Source organism: Pipistrellus hanaki, assembly GCF_964339955.1.
Source record: "Pipistrellus hanaki genome assembly, chromosome: 1".
Lineage (NCBI taxonomy): Eukaryota > Metazoa > Chordata > Mammalia > Chiroptera > Vespertilionidae > Pipistrellus > Pipistrellus hanaki.
Window position 1 is genome coordinate 5,489,515 of NC_140503.1, and position 23,544 is coordinate 5,513,058.

A 23,544-nucleotide genomic window follows, 5' to 3' on the forward strand; every position below is an offset into this window, starting at 1 on the left:
CCTGTGAGGATGCAACTTTGCAGGGTCACAGCTTGGGGAGTGGAGAACAGGCTGGACTCTGGCCACTCACCTCCCACAGAGGCCTTTGCCATATGCGCCTTACAGGCGGAGACCTGGAAGACGACGGGTTTCCCCCAATGGCCGAGCTCTGCTGAGCCTCCTGTGTGACAGGCAGTGTGCTGGCAGTGGTGTCACACTGGCACCCAGAAGAGAAAGGTCCCTGCCAGTGAATATTACACTCCAGAGGAGGAGACAGGTAACAAATAAAACAATAATTAGACAGTGACAGATGCTGTCAAAGAAACAGCATGCCTAGCTGTGATGGTTAATTTTATGTGTCAATCTAGCCGGGCCACAGTGCCCAGATTCGTTCATACATTATTCTGGATGAGAGTAACATTTACATTGGTGGACTCCTGAGTAAAGCAGATTGCCCTCCCCGATGTGAGTGGGCCTCATCCCTCTGTTGAAGCCTGAGTAGAACAAGGGCTGACCTTCCCCAAGCAAGAGGGAACTCTGCAGCAGATGGCCTTCAAACTTGAACTGCAGCATCAGCTCCTCCCTGGGTCTACTCTGCTGGTTTGTCCTGAAAATTTTGGACTTGCCAGCCTCTATAATCACCTGAGACAACTTCCTAAAACAAGTCTCCTGCTATTTATATGTATATACATCCTGTTAGTACTGTTTCTCTGACTAATACACTAACACAGAGTTGATAAGGAAGAGCTACTTTATGGCGAGGGAAAGCCTCACTCAGGACGTGACATTTGAGCTGAAACCAGAGTAGATGGCAAAGCCCTGAAGCCAGATGAAGCTGGGCAAGCCCTGGCTGGGGACTGATCAAAGCCAGAACAGGCCATGGTCTGGTGAAGACCAAAGGATGGTCCAGGGGGCTGGGCTAACACTGCTAGCCTGGGGCAGAGTTGGGTACCTGTGCCAACAGGCCTTACCACTTCTTTATTTCCCAACCTGGCTGGCAAGCACCCACCTCTTTTCTACAGAAAAGGGAACTCAGACACCAACTTACCCTGACAAGATCTACCTAGCAGATGAGAGGCTCAGACTAAGGAATGACCTTCCTTCTCCAGAACACTGCATCCTTTAACGCGGTATTGACGAGGATATGGATGGAAAAGCCAAAGCTGAGTGCAGAATGGACAGCAGGGCAGGTCGGAAGAACTGCTCTTAACAAGAAACTGTAACATTGCATGGGCACTTTTTTGGATAATCTGCCCAGCAGATACTTAGTGCTAAAAAGAATTTCAACAACGGTACAAAACATGGTCCATGTATTGAAAATGGTGAAAATTAGGCACATGTTTACGATGAGTAATTTACAAAATCAGAAACCCTAAGTAAGTACACAATAAGACCAATATCTTATACTATATTTAACACAAATGCATAATGGCCAAGGTCAGCTATCAGGAACAAACAAGGACACAGGGCAGGGCATTTCAGCTAGACAGCCAGAGGCTCCAACGAAGATAAAGGAACTGGAAACTCTCCAGAGAATATGCAAGCCTAGACTGATTTTCCTAAGGTTCTTTGTTTCCACATTCTTTATATCATTAAAAGTCAAATAGAACCCTAGGCAGTTTGGCTCCATGGTTAGATTAGCCCAAAGACTAAAGGAACTAAAGGTTCAATACCAGTCAGGGGCATGTACCTTGGTTGCAGGTTTGACCTATGCCACCAGGCAGGGCTCCTGTTGGGAGACAACTAATCAATTCTCTCTCTCTCTCTCTTTCCCCCCCCCCCCCCATAGATGTTTCTCTCTCTCTCCTACAGATGTTTCTCTCTCTCCTATAGATGTTTCTCTCTCTCTCTCTCTCTCTCTCTCTCTCTCTCTCTCTCTCTCTCTCTCTCTCTCTCTGCCTTTCCACTCTCTAAAAATCAATGGAGCAAATATCCTCGGGTAAGGATTAACACACACACACACACAAAAATGTCAAATCGATAAGGATAATAAAAGAGAGAGGACCACTGGCCTTATCACACCTCGAGGGGAACCATGGGCCTGGGCTTCCTCTGGAGTGAACTGCCTCCCACCTCTGCACAGCTGAGGCCAAGGGTGGACAGGAGGGGCTCTCCTTCAGGAGCTGGAAGAACCTGCCAGCAGGCAAACCCGGTGCAGGCTCACAGGTGGCCCTACAGGTACAGGCCTTGCAGTCAGCCTGCTTTCTGTAGAGTATCAGCCAGAAACATTTAAGCAAGACTGCTCTGCACTTAAAACAGGACTGCTCTGCACTTAAAACAGTTCCACTTCTGTGCCCCCAAATCACGACCAAAACAGCCTTAGAGACAGACTGAGGCTCAGCCAGCCGGTGACTAGGATGGGCTGGGGGCTAGCTGATATGCTGTGAGGCCAGCCCAGGCCAGGGCGCCCTGAGCCTGGGGCAACCTGCTCCACAGCTGGGATTCCTACCTGCAAAGAAAGGACTCACACCTCTCTCACCAGGTGACTGTAAGGATTAAAGCAGCACTAGGGAAGGTCACTCTGACCAGGTGGGTAAGTGGCACGGACATCGGCTGTGGCTCTGGGTTCCCTAGCGTGTGTTCTGGAACCGCTCCAACCCATCTTGACCCACCTGGGTCGGTCCCACAAAGGCTCAGTGCAGAACACTTATGTCCCACAGAAAAAGGCCCTCAGTCAACTCAGATAAATAACCAGAAAACAGAAATCATTCTTTCCCTCCTCTGCCCTGGAATCTCTACCCAGTTCCTGTTATCACAACCCAAGAAATAAATCTCGATTCATTGCTCGTGACTCTAACACCTCCAGGCAATTCCATGGGTGTTCTCTCCCCGTCCACCTGCCCTCTGCCTCTGCTCCTTCCCCTCACCCTGCGGTCAGGAGAAGATGTGACCCTGCCATGGAGCTCCAGAGAACAGAATGTCACAGATGGAACACATTTACCTCGAGGGGAAAACTGAAGTGGGAAGGAGACCAGGAGAATGATGTCTAGGAATCAGTATCCAAAGCCAGGCTTTCAACTTGGTACTAAGTTTGCAACGTTTTTGGAAGTCTAAAAAGCTATTTCAAAGTAAAAAGTTTTTAAAAAATCTTGCTTCTCCAGCAATACTAGTTCCTGTGCCCAGGTGTGATAACTTGCACTTAAGAGACAATAAACCTGAGTTGAATAAACAATCAAGATACAATAGGTTAAAAACAGAAAGATAGTAAATCCAAGGTCAGAAGGAGGTGGTGGGCGGGTTCATCTGGGAAGGAGACTGGTTTCTAGGTGGAATCTCAGCTGACTACAGAGATAACCACACACACACACACACACCACCCCACCCCCCACCCCGCCCTGCACTCGGCTACTTGGGAAGACAATGTGGAAGACAACCTTACAAAAACTGCCACCAGAGGAGAAGCAGTCACAGAAATGCACTGCATATTGTTCCTCCCAGTGCTGCTCAAGTCCACAATCTACACACACATCTACAACAGCTTCGGATGCTGACTCAGTGCCCAGGTCTCAGGGAGCTAGGATCTGTAAAGTATGCTAATGCCCAAAGGTCTTTCTTCCACCTGGATGCTCATTCCTAAGGCCTTGTCCATCTGAGCATCAGGAAAAGGCTATCTCTGGCAATTTACCACCTGTGCTGCTCTGTCACGAGGAGAATACAAAAAATGGGAGGAATGACTGCCTGTATTCAGCCACAACCGCTACACATCTTCCTCTGCCTCTTGGTGGCCCCGTTTTCAGCAAGTTGTGAGTACGCCTACTCCAATCTTCTGCCACCACAGCCTGGTAGGAAAAGCTGCCTGTTCAAGGAGAACAGCCAACTTGACTGCCTACTTGACTGCCTAATCAACTGCCTGAAGCGTGAGGCAGGACACGGGGACACTGCTGCAATGGATGTAGCCTTGAAGTGACATTCACATAGTCAATGGATAAATGAGTCTATCTACAAGCCTTCCCCTGCACCTCTCAAACTGTTTGATCAATACCAAAGAGGAAACACAAGTGGGACAAATCACTTCAATTATGAGGTCAATGAAAAACATTGACTTTATAACTTTATAGATATGCCTCTATTCCGTTAAACCCTGGTCACTCGCATTCACTTAGAGAGCACCATGCTCAAGCTCAGCAGCACAGGGAAATGTGCATGTCCCTGAGAGCCTTTCACATCCGGACAAGCTGGCATCCCACAGGGTAGGGCCTGGTCCATTAGATGGGATTATCAATGAAATGAGCAGTTCATTCCCAGGATCTCATTTCTTTTTCACTGATGTGAATGGAAAATATCTGGACTAGCATTCATCTATGGTTAAGGCAAGTCAAATCTGATAAAACATGTTTCATTTTCACACAAATACATTACTTCAGAGCTGGGTTTCAGCCAAATCCTACTTTTCCACTAATTTCTACCACAAAACTGACCATTACATTTCCAGGCAAAACACCCAACTTGGAGCTGCATTCTGGAATGACCTAATGTGGTAGGAGTATTTTTATGGGTTTAAAACTCTGAAGCAGTTGTAAATGCCATTAAACTGTCTTCTGCCGTTAACCCTGTCTTCTCCCCTGGTTTCCTTTTCACAAATTGACAGAAATGTTACCACTAGGGCTGTCAATGCACACTCGCCTTTCCCAGAATCTGGCTGAACCACGTTTCTAAATTTAGCTTTGGGTGTCAACATTCCTCAACCGTTAAGCTACAGTATGAAGTTTCATCAGCAAGTGCTTCATGTTAACACAAGGTACAGTAATCAGTCCTCAAAGATGTGGGTGGGTTCTGTGACTTCAAGCAAAATGACATGTAAGGAAACCCATCTTACCATGGGCCAAGTGATATGAACAAGAGTTAAATTCCTGTGGCGTCTCAACAAGACTATCCGCACTGAACAAAACAGTTATTCAGGACCTGCTTGAGGGTTCTGGATATACACATGCTATCATCTGTTTAACGCCTCACTGCATACTGAACATCTCAAGAAGGATACAATGTAAATACAATATAAAAACCATAAAAAAATAAAAATAAAAAAACCACACATAAAACCCAGGCCCGTTACCACCAGGAGGACCAGCAGAGGCCCAGAAAGACTGCTATTTATTTTGGGGCATTTTCCCCCTGGGGGAAAATAATTATACAAATTCATTAAAAGAAAGCAAAGAATACCCAAAAATGGGATAATTCAGTGTAGTTAACAAAAATTTCAGTAAGGTTTCTGTGATACATGACAAAGTAATCCTAACATTCAGATGGAACAACAAATGGCAAATAATTGTTACAATGATTTTGAAGAACAAGACTGGGAGATTTGCCAGGAAAGGTTGTTTAAGAGAATGTGGTAAAGCAAGTTAAAGACAGAAAGTAATCTGAACTAGCAAGTGGCCACTAAAAGGCCTTTGACCAAATAAATATACTGGGAGGAAAGAACACAGGAAATTCTTTTTCTAGTTTATAGGAGAGAGAGAGAAAAAAAGAGAGGGAGGGAGGGAGGGAGGGAGGGAGGGAGGGGGAGAGAGGGAGAGGGAGAGAGGGAGAGGGAGAGGGAGAGGGAGAGGGAGAGGGAGAGGGAGAGGGAGAGGGAGAGGGAGAGGGACAGACAGACACTAAGTAAAAAATGCCATGCAGAGAAATCTCCCTGAAGGAACTGCTAATCGGTGGACATTAGGGCCAGTGCTTCTTCTCATTTGGAATAAAAATCCTAAAGCCTGAAGCAAGATATAAGGCTGGAGTATGAGCTTTCACCACACAGACACATGGAACTGAGTCCTGCTAGCTGTCACATGGCTGGTGCATTATGAGACAGTGGCCAACAGCTGTTGCTGGCAGACCCTCCAGCCAGTATCAGTTCAGAAGAAAATCAATGGGTTTCGGGTCAGATGTACTGCTTAGTGCAGGCCCCAGGAAGATGACTTTAAATGGGAAATCAAATTTAAAAAAGGAAAATCTAGTTCTAGAATTTGAACCCCAAAATGGTATACAAGTGTTTGTGAGATGACACATGCATTTCTCTGAGAACCCTGAAAAAGGTGAGTCACAATTCCGCCCCCCACAAAAAAAAAAAAAAGAAAGAAAAAAAAAAATCCCACTGAAGGTAGGTGACTGTAATGAAACAGTAACTGTGTACTGATGTGAAACTACTCACTTTCTCCCTGAGTGATAATGTGCATGAAGTAAGTGATCCACTGCCCCCACTATGATCCTGGAAATGTATACGAGATATGGCTTGGTGCTGGTGTGAGAAATCTGGTTCTAATAAAACAACAGCAGTACAATGCCAACATTTGTGTTTACTTGGGATTGCTACTAATGACTTGCAGAAACAATGAGCACATTCTGGAAAAACAGCTAGATCCAAAATATGATGTTTTAAAAACTTTTGCTTAAGTCTGTTTTTCTTTGTAACAAATCATTATGCAAAATTCTATTTCATAGCCTATACCAGTGGTCGGCAAACTGTGGCTCACGAGCCGCATGTAGCTCTTTGGCCCCTTTAATGTGGCTCTTCCACAAAATACAACGTGCAGGTGTGCACATACAGTGCGATCGAAACTTCGTGGCCCATCGCAAAAGTCAGTCTTTGGCTCTCAAAAGAAATTTCAATCGTACTGTTGAAATTTGGCTCTGTTGACTAATGAGTTTGCCAACCACTGGCCTATTCCTTCATGATGTCACACGGCACATCTCATTCTGAAACTAAATCACTGGGTAAGAAATTCTCTACAAAGCTGTTTCCATTTTGTAGTGAGGCTGCCTATTTGTATAATGTTAAGTGACGGTGACATTTGCTCCTTTTGAGGAAGAACCACACCTGGACTGACACACGGTCGGAGTGATGGTGTTTGCCACATGGGAAGCAGTGCTTCTCCCACTGGAATGTGGGTTCCGGGGGGTCATGTGGGGTCACAGGAGAGATGGGGCAGTTTTCCCACAATGCCAATCTGGCATTACAGTAAGTCACTAAACATGACTTTAGCACACCAACATTTGCATTAATTTTTAAGATTTAAAAACATGAAACCAAAACCCAGCAACAAAACATGAGAGATTTTAGCCATTCTGAACTTGTGATGGGGCATTTATGTGTGGGAGTTTCTTAGTAGAAAAGATTAAGAAATACCACTAACATAAGGTACTGTGGGGACACAGTGAGAAGCTATTTAAAACAATTTTAAAAATAAGCAAATAAAAAAGACAATGTGGCCTGAAGGAGCAAAACACAAAATGGTAACCCTGAGCATTTCTATAACAAGTCCAACTATACTGAGGGCCTCACATAGATCAATGCATTTTGTCCACTCAGCAACTCTGGAGTCAGGTGCTGCATTATCCCATTTTACGGATTAGAGGATGGAAGCACAGAGACTTGCCCAGATGACAGCTCCAAGCAGTGCTGCAGGGACCTGCACCTGGCTAGCTGGCCCCAGGGCCCTCTCTTCTCAATCACCACCACACTGGCTGGCGGAGGGTGGCTTCAACCACAATATCTTTCCAGTGTCTTACAAGAATCTGTTCTATCAGCAGCTATGGGCCCCGAGGCCATGTTCCCAACCTTACAGAGATTTTTATATGACTCTTTTACTTAAAGCTAATTAAAACTAATATAACATACAGTATACTTAAAAAAAAAAAAAGAAAAAAAGAAATCAGCATAATTTAGTAAATTCATTATCAATATTTTACTACAAAAATTCACAAATGTACTTTCATTTTCTAGAAAAATTTATACGCAGAGCACTGTGTTATGTTACATTTTAGAGGTTTAAATTTTTACTGTAATCTGTTGCTTTCAGAACTCAGTGACTCTTAGTCATAACACGTAACAACTGCTATTTATATTAACACTGGATACTGATGAAGTCAGACAGTCCGACCATCTTTCATTGACAGTTCTCTGAAAATGGAAACAATGGACAAGAATACCTTACAATGTGAAAAAGCAAACTGTCGGTGCATTCTTACTGAGGAGCACAGCGGAACATCTGTGGGACCAGTTTCCCTTTCTCCCCCACCCTGTCGCAGACAGGTGAAGAGTGGCCAGCAGCTCACCTGGATGACCTTGTAGAAGTAGGCGTACTGCCGAGCGGTGTTCTTGAACTGGCTGAAGACATCGTGGACAGCCTGTGTGGACTGCAGAGACCGGACTTCGTCTTCCTCGAAGTAGAGAGGGGTGTCGTACTCACTGGGCAGGGTCTGAATGTAGGGCTGCCAGAAGGAGTTGGGGTCGGCGCGCTCACACAGCAGGTGAAAGGCCAGTGCGATATTTCCCATGGCTTGAAGAATTCGGTCTTGAGAATATAAGGGTCCTGGAGTAACCCAGAAGTTAATAGCGTAAGTTCCACAATTCCTTTTAAAAGTATTCATTTATATGATGAAAGTTATGGAAACAACTAAACAATTCTATAATGTTTAAAGTAACTTGCATCTCTCTTTTGACATTCATCTATTATGTCAGATTATAAGCATGGGAAACACCTAATGTGAATTTTGGGGCACAGTTCACTAATTGAGAAAACAAACAAATATCCTTAGCTCCACAAAATGAAATTTTATATATTTCTATCATTTTCACTTTGCTTTGAACATTCAGAAATTATTCTCACCCAAAATAGAATTTTTAGCAGATTCAACGGTCATTAGTAATTTCCGTGGAACCCATAAAAATAATTCTTCTGCCTAGAAGGAAAAAAATAAGAAAACAGAATCATGAAAACACAACACACTCTAGTCTTTATTCCAATTGTGTCTATGGGCAAAAACCCATCACACATGGACAACTTCAGGGTGCATATCAGCACCACATTTTAGTTCCCAAAAGTATATCAACTGTAAGCATTTATGGTGTTGTTAAATAAGTGGAAGCTGCTTTAAAATCCTGTCTCCGGTAGAAAAACTATGTATACTGAGAAGACAAATAACCACAAGAGACTTTCGACTCTAATTTGAAGCAAATGTAACAACTTGGGGTAAAGCACAAAGGTGATTGTTTATTCTATTCTTTGCTGTATTTATATTTTTAAGGGCTAAAAACAAAATTTCTACATCCAGCAAATACCCGACTCTACCCATGTGAAGCAGGATACCTTATAATGTTTCAAGCTGGAGTAACAGTCCCTCTTCTATGTGCCTGTCTTTAAAACATGACAGTTACTAGCAAAAACACAAGCCCACAAGACACATGTTTTGGCAATGAAATGCCTTTTTCAGCATGTTCTGTATGTATATTTATACAGTACCTTGACCATGGTGATGATATCATGCAGATGTTTCAACTCAGCAAAACGTACATATTAAACATGTGCAATCTTTTTACATTATCAGTTTCAATAAAGCTTTTAAAAAAAACACGCACTAGTGACAACCAACCACAGCTAAGGTATTCAGGGCAGTATCCACACTAACGATGCTCTTTGTCTGATGCATGAGAAGCATGTGTGACATCTCGTTTACTCTTGTTTACCAACGTCTCTTTATCTACTATTTGAATTGTGTGTGCCTTGTCCCTTACTACAGACTATAAGCAGCATGAAGAAAGGAACCCGTGTGTTTTGGAAGCCTGGTATAATAAGGAAGGTACGTTGGCATACTAGATGATTTAATAAACATCTAATAAACCAGTTTATCAATGTATCATTGAAAGGTTAACTACAAGCTGGCCAAAAATGTTGCTGGAAATTTGAGGTGACCTAATAACAACCACTTCCTCTCCCCAAGTTCTGAACCAAATGAGAGAGACACAAGACTCCAACAGACGGTCACCCAAAATACCACTTACTGAATCCCAGAATTAGACAGACCTCCCACCTATTACAGGCAGAACTGGAACCCCAGAGGCCTCCCCATGTGTGGCCGGCCCCTGGAAAACTTAGGGTGGAGAGAGCACAGCAGTGAATGCATGTGGACAGCAGCTCTCACTGAGAGAAAGGCCAACCCTAGTTCCTTCTCCCAAAATCATCAAAGTTTTCCTGTTGAGAGGGAGGGAGAGTCTACTCCCTCCATCTAGAAGGACCAAGAGTAAAGAAAAGCATTTGTCCTTCAGCAGGTGTATATTTCTCTTTTCCTATCAGCTGTGGTTTGCCAGTCCAGTGAGTGGTGCCTCCAACCACTGTTACCCATTCCAGAAAACTGGTAAGCATCCCCTACACTGCCCAGCCCCCAACCCCGCCTCCACCTACATCCAATCAACCACAGAGCCCAGTGTGCTCTGTTAGCAGACCACCTGAATCCACATCCTTCTCTAAATTTATATCTCAGAATCCCTTGAGGCATGTTCTATGGTCTCCTAACAGACGCCCAGATGTGAGCTGACTTGCCCTCGGTCACTGGATATTAGCACAGCTCCCAAGGAGAATGGGTGGCAAGGGGCTTCCTGGAACAGGGGGTCAGTTAGAGGACTGTTGTGGCAGGAGGGGCAGTGCTGGCTGCACCCTTTCACCCTCCCCCACCCACAAGACTCAGAACAAGCCTAAGGTATGTCTCCACGTCCAGTGTCCTCTACACGACACAATCCAGACACACTTCGACTCCCCCCCAGACCAACAGTTTATAAACTCACCTTGATATCTCTTGTTGCTCTCAAACCAAAGCCCTCTTCTTTGAAATTAACCATTTCAAAACCCTCAACCGAAGCTCCATTTTCAGAGGCCCATTTCATTAGATTAGGAAAGTAATCTTCTCTTTTTCCATCAAAAGTAACAGACAGACCTGTATCAATCCATGTTTTACAAAACAAGAGCTACTTTTAGGACATATATCATTCATGCTACTCTCATAAAAAACAGACCGTAACTAACACAGGAAATAGTAAAGCACTTCAATCTTAAAAAAAATAAAAATAAAAAAATAAAAAATCAAGAGCTAATCACCAGATAGTCACAGTACATAGTGACAGGGAAGGTGAATTAAAATCCTCACCTACCCGGGGATTACAGAGGAGTATTTACAGATCCCAGGCCATGTGAATACTGACGGCTAGGTGACGGGAAAGCCCTCACCACTACTGCAGATGCATAGAGCAGCTTCCCCTGTAAGTCAGTGTGCCATCCCTACTATGCACATTTGCTTTAACAAAATACCCATGAAAACAAAGCTCAGTAGTTCTCACATGCACACAAGACAATGTGTGTGCCCTGGTCCAGTGGCTCAGTTGATTGGAGCGTTGTTCTACACATCAAAAGATTGAAGGTTGGATTTACAATCATACCCAGTTTGTGGGGTCAGGGCATGTACAGGAAGCAATGGATCGATGTTTCCTCTCTCTCATTCTCATCTCTCTCTAAAAATCTGTAAACATATCCTCAGTTGAAAATTAAAAAGAAATAATAATAAAAAACAAATTTAAAAAAAAAAGAAGACATGTGTTAAGGATGAGCCCCAAACCTAAGAGAACAAAACTGGAGATCTCTGCAACAGAATTCTGTGGAGTGATTTAAAGAGGAAAAGCCATGCAAAGGAAAAACCATTATTAATTTTTTTCAATGAATGAAGGGAGAGGAACAGGAACTTTATTAAACACAAGGAGCAAGGCGTGGAAATCAGCCCTGTGGTGCCATGGCCGTGTCACACCATGTAACTGAAGGTCAACTAGATGTGTGGTGCAGTATCGCCTAGTGGTGTATTGCCAGGCTATATACACATATCCTTACTAACTGAAGAAAACTGCTTTTGTTAGGGAAAATCTAGCACTTAAGAGAACAAATGAGTGCCTGACTTCGGTGTCAGTTTTAGTACACAGTCTCTACACAAAAGGCACCCAGGATATACAAAACTTTCCAGCCCGTGTCTGATGAGCCAGGATTAGCACAGTACACTTGGTGAAGATAAACACCTTATAAAGGGGCCTGTCACCATGTGGGGTTTGAGACCATCTAACCCAAAGGCTGCATGTTGTAGGTGTGAGGGGGAACAATAAAGCTCCTGCTTCAGAGAGCAAATAAGCTCTCTTCTGACTCACTTTCATGACAATAAATAAACAGGGAGTCCAAGAAGGTTTTTCTCATCCTTTTAAAGGCAGGCTACTTATTATGCCTTCTCCTTCCACCGCCCCTGTGGCCCTGAATACCAACCTTAACTTTTTGTGCTTTACAGAACAAAAACAAAAGGAATATTGAATAGGCTTTTTCATCTGATACTTGGCCCCACTGCCAGCCTGGCTGAGAGTCATTCTGATGTCTCCTAAATATACCCTGTAAAACACAGCTTGGGAAACAGAGCTACATCTCTTTTTTAACCAAAACATGATTGAGTTCATCCTAAACCTTGATAAACATTAACCCATCAATATATACTGTGTGTTGGCCACGCACAGCATTATAGACTGACCCCAACCCCTGCAGGAAGCAATATGGGAAAGCAGATTTAAATACGTATCTCAGAGTAAAGGTAAATGAAAGTTGTGTCATTTTAGCCCCTAGAAACAAACATTCCCACCCCTGCCCCCCTAAAACTGAACGGTTTTCCCATCCCAAAGCAGGTGATGGCATGAGAGGCTCCAGAGAGTCCCATGTTTCCGTCTAGCAGCCCCTCCCTCCACAAAGACCTAGCAGGGAGGATGAGTAAGCCAGACCGTAACTACTCTCAACACCTTTCTGACCTATGCCACGTCTCTACACAATTTTCTTAAAGTGATATCATTCCAGAAACCGTACCTTTTTGCTTTTTCCGTATTTTCTCCACTAGAGACCGGATCTGCACATATTCTTCCCACTCCTTCCCTGGGCCTGGAGCAGGGCTGCTGCATTCTGCAACACAAAAGCCACAGTCTCAGACATCCCCTTCCACGCAGCCTGTAGTCTTCAGAAGGAGGAGGATTTGGGTTGTTGCTGCTGATTTATTTATTTTTAAAGGACAAAGATACTACAGCGTGATGATAAACCTGAGAAGCATAAATCAGGAATACTTTTCAAAGCCTGTAAACCCTCTGACACAATTTAAATGCCGCCTATTCAGCCGTGACTCTAGTACCTAAGTGTCTGCACCTGGCTGGCATCTACCTCATTCTTGCTGCTGATACTTTTCCTCAGAGCACACTTGTGAACAGGAAAATCTAAAAAGCTATGCTAAGATGCAAAATGTTGCCCTAAAAACTCTTCCAGATGTTAAAAGAAGGTAAATACTGGAAGTTAACATTTCTTCCTAGTTAAACTCCATAACAATGGCTCCCTAAGGGAAATTGGACATAAGGACACTTAGTCAACAAACATTTCACATCCATGTGCAAGGCGCTATATTAAGCACTCTGGGGGAGTCACAAAAAGAGACGGCATAGTCATTGCTAAAAAAGAAGCTGAGATTCTACCGCAGGACCAGAACTGAAGGACCGACACCAGAGACCCGGGCAGGCATTGCGGAAGGTGGGTGCCCTGTGCATAGACTGGGCACAGGGCACCCACCCAACCTGCCAGCAGCCCCTTCGCTTTTAAACTGTATCAGTTTAAAGGGAAAGCCCTTCCCACCTCCTGCTAACCCTCTTGGCCCCCTTCGTTCTCCAAGGAAAGGAGTACACGTGGTAAGTACTTAACAATAGCTACATGCTCACTCATAACTATTAGGTTTGGCCAGCCTTATACATTCTTCCATCCACAAATACTGGCTGAGGCCCTGGATTACAAGACGGAGCCTGTCCTCAAGCTGCCTCCAGGCTAGTGGGGGAGATAGGTGGTAAGCATTTAGTACAGTGTTTCCCAAACTTCCCTCATGATGAGAATCACCTGGTGGAGTTGTTAAAACACAGATTCCTGAATCCCAACTAAGAAGTGCTAAACTAGAATTTTTGAGAACATATAGGTAAAATTGCATACCTAACTTAGTGCTCTGTATATAAAATATGTCTTAGAGCACTAGTTAAGTATACAATTTTACCTATATGTTCCCAAAAATTCTAGTTTAGCACTTCTTAGTTGGGATTCAGCAATCTGTGTTTTAACAACTCCACCAGGTGATTCTCATCATGAGAGAAGTTTGGGAAACACTGATTTAGTATAACACTGCTCTGTGGAAGGCCCACCTTGACCTTGGGTGGGAGGGGGATTTAGGCGTTCATGGGAGCACTCATAGGAGCGAGCAACCGACTTGGTTGCTGCCTGTTTGTCAATGAGAGAAAATTAAATTTTTATTTGGGGTTTAGCCTGTCACATAATCTATAATAAAAAGAGTAATATGCTAATTAGACCGGACAGCCGAACGACCTTCTGGACATCTGTGAGGGCTAAGCCCCATCGGGTCTCTACTCTAAACACAAGGGGCAAAGAAAATAATACAAATGTAATTAGTTAATAAAGTGACCACAGCTAAATTTAAAATATACATACCACCAATTTAAATTTACAATTAAAAAACAAGTTACTAGTTTACACTTAGTAAAGCAAGATATTTAACTTCCCTGAACCAAGAATGCTTGTCGTCAGCAAGTGAAAACAATCATTGAAAAAGGTGAGCCATCCTCATAAGGAAGCCAGGCCAAAGGCTTGCTCTCTGAGAGACATGCTGCTCGCCCTGGGCTTGACAGCCCAAAACCCACCCTCACGTGCCCTAGCTCACATGGTCCTCATTACATTCCCAGGTGGTCTGTATTTACTGAGAGCACACTGGGAGTCAGAGGGTAAAACTGGTCTGAGGCCACACTATTGAAAACCAGTTGAGACGTTCCGGGAGCCTGCGCCATAGAGGCTTCACATTCAGTATGTCATCTAGGCTTCGTTATAGTTACACGGACCCCACAAGTAGCAGCAGCTCCATTTTACAGGTGGGGAGGCTGCGAGGCAGGAGGTACTGTAACCTGCCCGGGTCCCATGGCTAACTTCATGCTTCAGGGACAGCTGATATTCCCACGCAGCACTGGGATGCATGAGTACAAACCACACGCCCCACAGAAAGGCGGGAAGGCCAAGAGCACAACTTACTCTGCAGCAGTTCACTCGTCAGGTTCAAGGTTTCCTTAGGTGACACACTTGCTGTAGCACCAGTGCCTGATTTTTGTGTTTTTACTCGACTCTTCTTACCCATTTTCTGACTGCAAAGAAAAGAGAAAGTATTATGTATCCAAAGAACAAAATCAAGAAATAAAACAGACTTTAACGACGCTAAAATAAATGCATACTCAATTATTACGTAAATCCCAAATATGAAAGTGGCATCTGTAATCATCAACCACTTCTGACCAATGTGATTCTTTTACATACTATCTGTGTAGCGGAAGCGGGTCAGGAAAAATAAGGTAAAGTGCATGTAGAATAAGACCTTGCCTGACGACTGGGGTGGTGAGGAGGAAGAGTACTGGATGCTTAATCCATTTTTACAAAGTATAGTTCACACATATTGCACAGAGATGGAATTCAGCTGCATGAGGTTTCTTTTTTTCAAAAATTCTAAATGGAAAGGATGTATATTTGTATTTTTCTTCAGTTACTTTCAACTAAATGAAACTAGAATAAACATTTTTGATTACACTTATTTGGCAATTTATCTGGGAAATCTTAGCACAAACCCAGCATCTGCTTTTTTTCAATGCATCCAACTTTACAGCTGGATTGACTGAAGGAGAGAATGGCCCCCTACCTCAGGCACCCAGCTGTAAAACGTGCTCGAAGGGAGTGTGAGAGCCTGCCTAATCTTTGTGTGGGAAGAAAAGAATCTCACTAAAATACTTTGCAGGCCATTAGGATCAGATTCCTACATTCAGAATTAAAAGCACAAATTATAGGATGATGGCTTAGGAAAATGAAAGCACTCCCAGACTGAAAAGTATTTAACTGTGTGATGTTTTCTTCTCTCCTACAGGCACTAATAAAGTATATGCAGCCTTTATGTTGCATGGTACATGTTAACTAAAACTAGTCTGTGTCAGAAATGTATCCTCACTTTGCACAGTGGCAGGGACTAGCAGTACAGTCAAGCCACACTAATTTTTACCAGTTTAAGTAGCTAACTAACACACATCATTCCAATCTCTGTCAAAGAGGGTCCTGAAGGGCCACAACTCAAAAGTACCAAGAAGTCAAGGTCAAGGCAACAGGCAGGCAAGAAGGTGGAATTAATTTCAACTCAGGAGGTACTTAAATACCAAGATGAAGGTAGACCTATAAATTACATGTGAGTGCCTTGAAGTCTTCATTCAGAACAATTCAGCTGTCATACTGATAGAAATAGATAAACATATATCCAAACGAGGTTTAAAAAAAAAATAGATGTTTCTTGCTATTTTCCACTAATTTACATAATTTTAGAGATACTTAAATTTCTGACTGACTTTTTGATACATTAATAGTTTTAGTTTTAAATGGCTGTTGTATTAAGTTGTAAATACACTAAAATTAAAATGAGGTTCCTATTTAAAGGAAGTTGCAACAAAAAAACCTTTCATAAAGCAAAGAATCATTTGATATCATGACTACTAATAATCATCCTATCTAATAAATACTATCTAATAAAAGAGTAATATGCAAATTAACCATTGCACCACTACACAAGCCACATGCACCAGCCAATCAGGAGCAAGTATGCAAATTAACCCCAACCAAGATGGCTGCAGCCACGGAATGAGCAGGAGGGAGGCTTGGGTTTCCCTGGCGATGGAGGAAGCCAAGCTTTCCACACACCCTGGTGGGCCCAGGCCTCCACTCAAGGCTACGAGAAGTTTCAATTATAGAAGATAAATAAATCCCAACAAAAATGGCAGCCCCCACAGATCAAGCAGGAGACTTGGCTCCGCTCCAGGCTATAAAGTTTCAATTGTAGAAGATAGATAAATCCCAGATACCAGGACCTCCACTTGGGTCGCTGGGGGGGTGTGGCTGGCCTACAAACCACCACAGGCCCCTCACCCAGGCCACCACGCCCCAAGGGAACCCCCATCCTGATCCGGGACACCCTTCAGGACAAACCAGCTGGCCCCCACCCATGCACCAAGCCTCTATCCTATCTAATCCTATCTAATAAAAGAGTAATATGCAGATTGACCATCACTCCAACACACAAGATGGCTGCCCCCAAGTGGACACAAGATAGCCACCACAAGATGGCCAGCAGGGGAGGACAGTTGGGAGGGACCAAGACTTCAAGGGAGGGCAGACGGGAGGGACCAGGCCTGCAGGTCCCATGCACAAATTTCGTGGACAGGACCTCTAGTTTCCTGTAATATCTTTTTGACAAAAAAGAAAACTTGGAAGTATAAAGGAATAGCTGTAATCTGTCAAGAAATTACCTTGGAACCACCCACATTTCTCCCATACGGATTCTAGAATTAGGGAATTTCACGTTTGGAAGAGACTTTTGGACTTACCCATGCTAACCCTCAATCCTGAAAACGTTTAAAGCAACATCTAATGTGATGTAGCAGCTAGCGCTGTCAAAGTGCTTTGCTAACTCCTGTCCAATTCCAGTCTGAAAGCCCTGAGAGGCACAGCCTGTCATCCCTAACAAGTACACCATCTCAGGTTCAAGTGGCAGAGGCAGGCAGGGATCCAGTGTTCTGAGGGACACCTACTGCTCCTCACCTCCAGGTAGTCTCCAACTGGGAGTCCTGTCCTACACTGTTGGAAAATTCACTGTCCCCTTTGCCTGTCTCAATTCTGCCTTGAAAGAGAAGCCACCCTTTAAATTTGTGAAGACGGCTTTCTGTGACCTCCAGAGCTTTCTTGTCTCCAGACTTGGCATGCCCTCAAGACATACTTCTCAAAAGTGGACAAACCACTTAAAAAAACACTGTTCACTGAAGTATATATCTAAGTCAACAAAACCTTTCAGATGTGCTCTGAGAGGGGCACAGTGCAGTGGGACTACTGCCTTCCTGAAGCCAATTCAAGGAAATGTTACTACAGATCTGCAGCTGTAGGTATATTACTGCACTAAGCTTTCCCACAAGCCAAGATAACAAGTGAAGTCATTCCTTCATTCAGCGCACATTTCTTGAGTACTACCTAATTTGAAATGCAAAGGTGAGTGAGAGGTGGTCTTTGGGATAAAAATGTCAACTAAAATCTTGTGTTACATATACTGATCTTCGGCAAGATAGATGTGCTATATTAACTGAGTTTTTGAACCTAAAGCAAAACTTTCATACTACCTGTTTTTAGGCTATTGGAGCTATGTCATCCCTGCCACAGAGTCCTACTGCAGGTCCCCAGCATGACTGCCTTCATCAAAACTGTGTCATTTGGGCGTTTACTATATTAGGAGCTGAGGTAAGCATTTTATACAATAGATAAGTATAAGTTCTCCCATAAGAATAGATACTATGCCCACTTTACAGATGAGTAAGGTGAAATTTAGAGAAGTTAATTAACAGCCTCATAGCACACCTTAAAGGCAAGCTTTACTGAGATTTCATGGATTCAGCTCAAAACCAATCCACTTATAAGGGTCTAAAAGTTTGTTGTCATTTCTGAAATTAAAAATAACAGTATTCCCTTAGAGTGAAAGTTTTTCTCTCTTCAACTTTTAAAAGCATGAAGCCACAGTGGTAGAGTGTCAGTCTGTGGACTGAAAGGTCCCGGGTTCCGATTCCGGTCAAGGGCATGTGTATGTATGTTGGCTGCGGGCACATCCCCGGTAGGGGATGTGCAGGAGGCGGCTGGTCGATGTTTCTCTCTCATCGACATTTCTGGCTATCTCTCTCCCTTCCTCTCTGTAAAAAATCAAAAAATAAAAGCATGGAGCCATTTTGCTGGCTTGCTCAAATACACAGGCGTGGCCTCAGCTCAAATGTGGAGTGGGAGCAAAATTTCTAGTGAGCTTCCACCCAGTTCCACAGAGCGCATGCCTCACTCTTGTCATGGTCGGAAACACTGCAGAAACCCCCTCAGGAACCATGACGTGTAATGATTCTAAAGCATTATACTCAACAAGTGAGAGCTTTATTAGTCATTAGTAAACATGTTATGGTAAAAGTGACATTGATGAGTCTTTTTCAACACTAATCCTTACCTTTCTCTTAACAGAAAACTATTGGTGCTGAAGTCATGCCTTTTTACTGAGATTGAGACCTTAAAATCACGTGGACATAGAATTGTTTAGACTTTGTCATGCTCTAACAAATTGTATCCTGAAAGTGGAGAGTGAAACGCAGGATGGGGGATAGATAGGTAATAAGCCTAAAATACTGCTCAAGAGCTCCATGCAGATACCGGATTATCTACATTATCTAATTCTTCAAAAACAGACAAAGCTTTTTTTCCAGCTCAGCCCCTCTGCCGTCCCCTCCCTCTGCACCCCACCACTGAGCCTGGGCATGTGAAATGGTTTTTTTGCTTGGCAAACAGTATCCCTGAGCTCTCTTCCAAATTTTTCATTTCAGTGTCGCACTCGTCTTCTACTGTCAGCCAGTTCTTTCTTGAAAAAGAATTCCCGTCTTAATTTTGATACTGAATTTTTTATTACTTTGAATCATTTTTCTCCCATTCAAACTTGTTTCAGTTGAAATTATTAATACCTTACCTTGCCTCTTGTTTTACGATACGTTTATTTCCAAAACCTGGAGGAAACTCCCACCTGGAAATCTGTCTACCCAGCTAATCTCGGTTTGAGTTACCGGGTGAATTTAACAAGAGCAGGACTTCTAATCTTGCCAAATGTGCTCATTAAGCTTTTTTCTTTCTTTATTTTTTTTTAAAGCTTCAACTCTGGGGAGGAGGCGGGAGGATGCTACATGCTAAGCTGACAAGCTGACAAGCTCGGGGAAGGCCTGCGTGGCAGTTCGCAAACTTAGAAAACATATAAAGTAACCACAAAAGCAGTCATGGTGGGTAGTCAGGTCCTAGGCTGGTATTTTCCTGACAAGGTCTATTTTAACCTGAACTGAGCCTATTGTCTTTTTGCATCTAAGATAACATACCAATGAAATGTAACTTCCCTTTTTCCTGGATCCCTGGGGCAAGACCAAAGGCCCTGGGCGCCAGGACCAGAGTCCATAAATTCCTTCATTGTTAATGTTATCACGTTAATTGTAGACTGTTAACCATCCCGCACCAAAGTGTCTATCATTTCACTTTTTATCTTATCCCAGAGGTTTCCCGGATTTGCTTTCTCCGGCCTCTCTAATCTATCGCCGGTGGATTTCGTATAACCCACCTACATCTCCTCCTTTAATTGCAATGTATAATAATAGATTAAAAAAAACCACCATTCTCTGAAGCATCATCCCAATCCAGTGAGATATTCCCAGCACCTGTTGACATTTTGGCTCAAATAAACTCACAAAAATTCTTTACAGGTTTGAATGTTTTTACATTAACAACTCCTTTGTAATAGAAAAACGTGTTAATATTTTGTTAGACGGTATTTTTACTTTGAGAATAAACATGTGAGTTAACTATATTGGCAGATCAAAATATTTAACATCTCCAATTTTATAATTAGGAAAATGAGATAAAGGGAAATTTAACGTACAGAGGTCAGTTTCGCCAAATAAGATACACCTGTAAATGCAACAAAAAGTGAAAACTAGGAAAATTCAAAAGCAAGGAATCCTTAGTCTCTCTGGTGCTCTCAACTGCTAAATATGACTCGGGATGAATGGATACCCAAGATAGACACTTCTAGGAGAGTAGCAAGAGAGAAAAAGATGCACAGCTAAGCGAAATATTGGCCCTAACAGAATGGTAGCTAATTGGGAAAGCAAATAATTGGCCACAGTAACTTCTCCAATAACCTAAGAATGCAGACATATTCACTAGGGTGTTAATAATGTTTACTGCCACTGTACTAAACGATGGCTATTCCTCTGTGGGGGAACTAAACCTAGGCCCTGTTCCCAGGATGTAGGAACAAGGAGAGAAACTCGCTGAAACTCTTCCTCCCCACTCCCAACAGAAGCACCAGGCACAGCAGCCAAGGACAGACAAACCAGTTTCTAAAGATAAAAATCCTCCCAGTGAAAGACAGTCATCAAACTACACGCAAAAAAGGGACACTATTATTAGTTACATTTCTAAATGCTACTTCAGATTAGTGATAAGAAAAAGACTGTAATTCAAACATTTTAAAGGAGTTGAAATAATTCAAACTAAATTGATATCTAGTAAAACAGAAAAAGTAACCCTAAACTAGGAGATAAAATTTTTTACTCATACTTTCAGGAAATTCCACACAGCACCAGCACAGGGCCGGGCTTTCACTGACTTCCGTAATTGCGAGCAAGCCTCTGTTGTGCTAATGTTGATACCTTCCTAGCTGTCATCTCCTTTGTCATTCTCTTCTAGACATCGAGGAGGCCATTCTCAAAACAAAAACCTTAAAGCTGATCTTTAGAATGAAAAAGTATCTGCATACAACCTTGGGTTTTCTCATTTCCCAGTGAAGTTTTAATTATTATTTAAAATGTGGCCTGAATGTTCACCACAGGAGGAACAGCTCCACAAGTGTTCCTTTCTTGGTGACAATCTAATTGTACTGCTGAGCGGAATGGGCAGAGCAGAACAGAAACTTTCACTTCTAGCGCACGTGCAGGCATCAACGTTCCCATCCTTTAGCCAACATCATTCCTGTGCCAGGAGAAAAGCTGAGAGGAGTTAGTACAGGAGGGATGAGAAGCAGTAACCGTTTCGCTCCTTCAGGCTGAAGTTCCATTTCAGAGAGTAACTTGGTGCTCATGAACACAGAGAAAGCGAGGCCCCCAGGGAGGGGGAGCAGGAGGCTAAAACCGGAGGATGTTTGGGGTCTCAATAAAGAGACTCTTCCGTCGCTGTTGGAGAACTCAGCTTTGCAAACTATACTTTCCTGGGAAAGAGAGAAAGCTCCTCCTTCACTTGCTGGAACTTGACCACGATCTCAATCACGGCAGCCCCTGGGACTGGTGAGGCGAGGCTGCACGCGTGGGAGCCCACAAGGACAGACAAGATACATCACGGCTCGAGCAACTCTCACAAAAGACTAACCGCGGAGAGGACAGCTGCTTTTATTCCCGAGTTCAATGTATTCACATAAAATAGCAAGAAAAACCTCTCCAAGATGATTACTGGTTAGTTCGGCTCTGAAATAACAGTGGGCTCACTTCTGAGAAGAAAAATAATGGGGGGGGGGGGGGAGATGTTGACATAGGATAACACTCACGTTTCAGTGCCCGCTTCTGAGTTACGGCCAATGCGTAGAACCCCCACCATCACCACCACCACGCTGCGGGCAGGCCCGCCGCTAAAAGGGGTTCTTAAAAGCAAAATCACCCTGTCAGCATACTTTTAAGAGTGGCTTTGCCTTAGAAACATCACCGCCTTCACTTGGAAAAGCAAAACTATACCCTTCCAAGGGATCCTAAACGTGTCAACGCATGGCGGGGTGCGGCCCCCGCAGCAAGGGGCGCCCGACACGGCGCGAATGGGTCTCCTTTTGCCCCGAGTGGAGACGGGAGAGGCGGGGAGCCGCATCGCCAGGCTGGAGCCACGAGGAGGTAGAGTTCAATGCCGGAATGACAAACTCCAAAGCCCCGAATTCTTCTCCCTAGTAGGGCACGAAGCGTGTGGAAGACGGCCAGGGCGCGTGGGAAGGAGGATGACCTATTTTCCACAACTGTGTTTATAACTGGAAAGTGAGGGAGGGAAGCGGGGCTGGGTCCCCGGGCAGCCGGCGGGCCGCCGAGGTCCGGAGAGAGAGGAACCTCCGCGCCGCGCCGCGCCGCGCCGCCTTCCCCCGAGCCCCCGGGTGACGACGCGGAGGAAGGAAGCGAGAGCGAGCGCCGGCCGCACGCAGAGCCCGGCCGCCCCGGGCGCGCGAGGGCGAGGGGCCCGGGCCCCGCCCGGGGGGCGAGGAGCGGCAGGGAGCTCCTGCACCTGCCGCCACCTCGGGGGCCCGCAGAGCGGGGCCGGAGCGTTGGGCGCCGGGAAAGGGCGCAGAGCGGCCGCGAGCGCGCCCAGGCCCCGTCAGGGCCGGAGGGCAAAGGCCAAAGGGCGCCCTCCGACCCCGCCGGCACCCCGCGTCCGTCCACCCCTCCGGGACCGAGGGCGCACACCGACCCCCCCCTTCACTCCGGGGCCCAGAGCCGCGAGCGGGGCGCGGGCCGGACCTCGGCAGAGGGACGCCGGCCCGGGTGGGAGGCAGCCTCGCAGCACTGGGGAGCGACCGCGGGGAGTCTGCCCTGCGGCGGGCCGTGCGCGCGGAGGGGGACGCCGCCGCCGGCACTCACCTGCCCGCTTGCCCCTTCACGCAGCGGCGCCGGGGCCACACTCCGGCCCAAACCCACGGTCCACCTCAACCGAGTCCCAGGCAGCGGCGGCGACACAGGCGGCGGCAGCGGCAGCCGGACGGGAGGGGCGGGACGGCAGCTTGAGACAGCCCCGCCGCCGCGGCCCACCCCGGTTCCGCCCGCCCTAAGGCCCCGCCCCCCTGCCGCCGCCGCCGCCGCCTATTGGCCCAAAGCTGAACGCATGGGCGCAGTTCCGCCCCTTCGCTCCCCTACCGTTTAGCTCGGGCTCCTCCCCAGCCATTGGGCCTGCCGGCTCTCGGAGCCTGAACCGTCGGCCCCGCCCCCTCAGCTCCGAGGCCACAATTGGCGGAACTGTGCCACGCCCGGGCGCTGATTGGAAGACTGGCTCTTCAGGCCCCGCCTCTCGCGTCCAAATTCCGTTAGCACGTTCGGTTGCTTCGGAA

General features: G+C 45.0%; 1 protein-coding gene across 2 annotated transcripts in view; it reads right to left on the reverse strand.

Annotated features, from left to right (window-relative positions):
- SETD3 (SET domain containing 3, actin N3(tau)-histidine methyltransferase) overlaps window positions 1-23,280 on the reverse strand; it is a 60,401-nt gene extending 37,121 nt beyond the window's left edge. The window contains exons 1-6 of one of the 2 annotated variants that reach the window (XM_084887681.1): window positions 23,081-23,266; window positions 14,871-14,980; window positions 12,618-12,710; window positions 10,526-10,674; window positions 8,574-8,646; window positions 8,020-8,276 (exon numbers count right to left, since the gene is read on the reverse strand). In XM_084887681.1, coding sequence (XP_084743807.1) covers window positions 8,020-8,276; window positions 8,574-8,646; window positions 10,526-10,674; window positions 12,618-12,710; window positions 14,871-14,973 — 675 coding nt within the window. In that variant the 5' untranslated portion in view covers window positions 14,974-14,980; window positions 23,081-23,266. Of the gene's footprint in view, window positions 1-8,019; window positions 8,277-8,573; window positions 8,647-10,525; window positions 10,675-12,617; window positions 12,711-14,870; window positions 14,981-23,080 lie in introns of both variants that reach the window. The other variant, XM_084887682.1, reaches the window with a different exon arrangement.
- Between the last annotated feature and the right edge of the window lie 264 nt (window positions 23,281-23,544).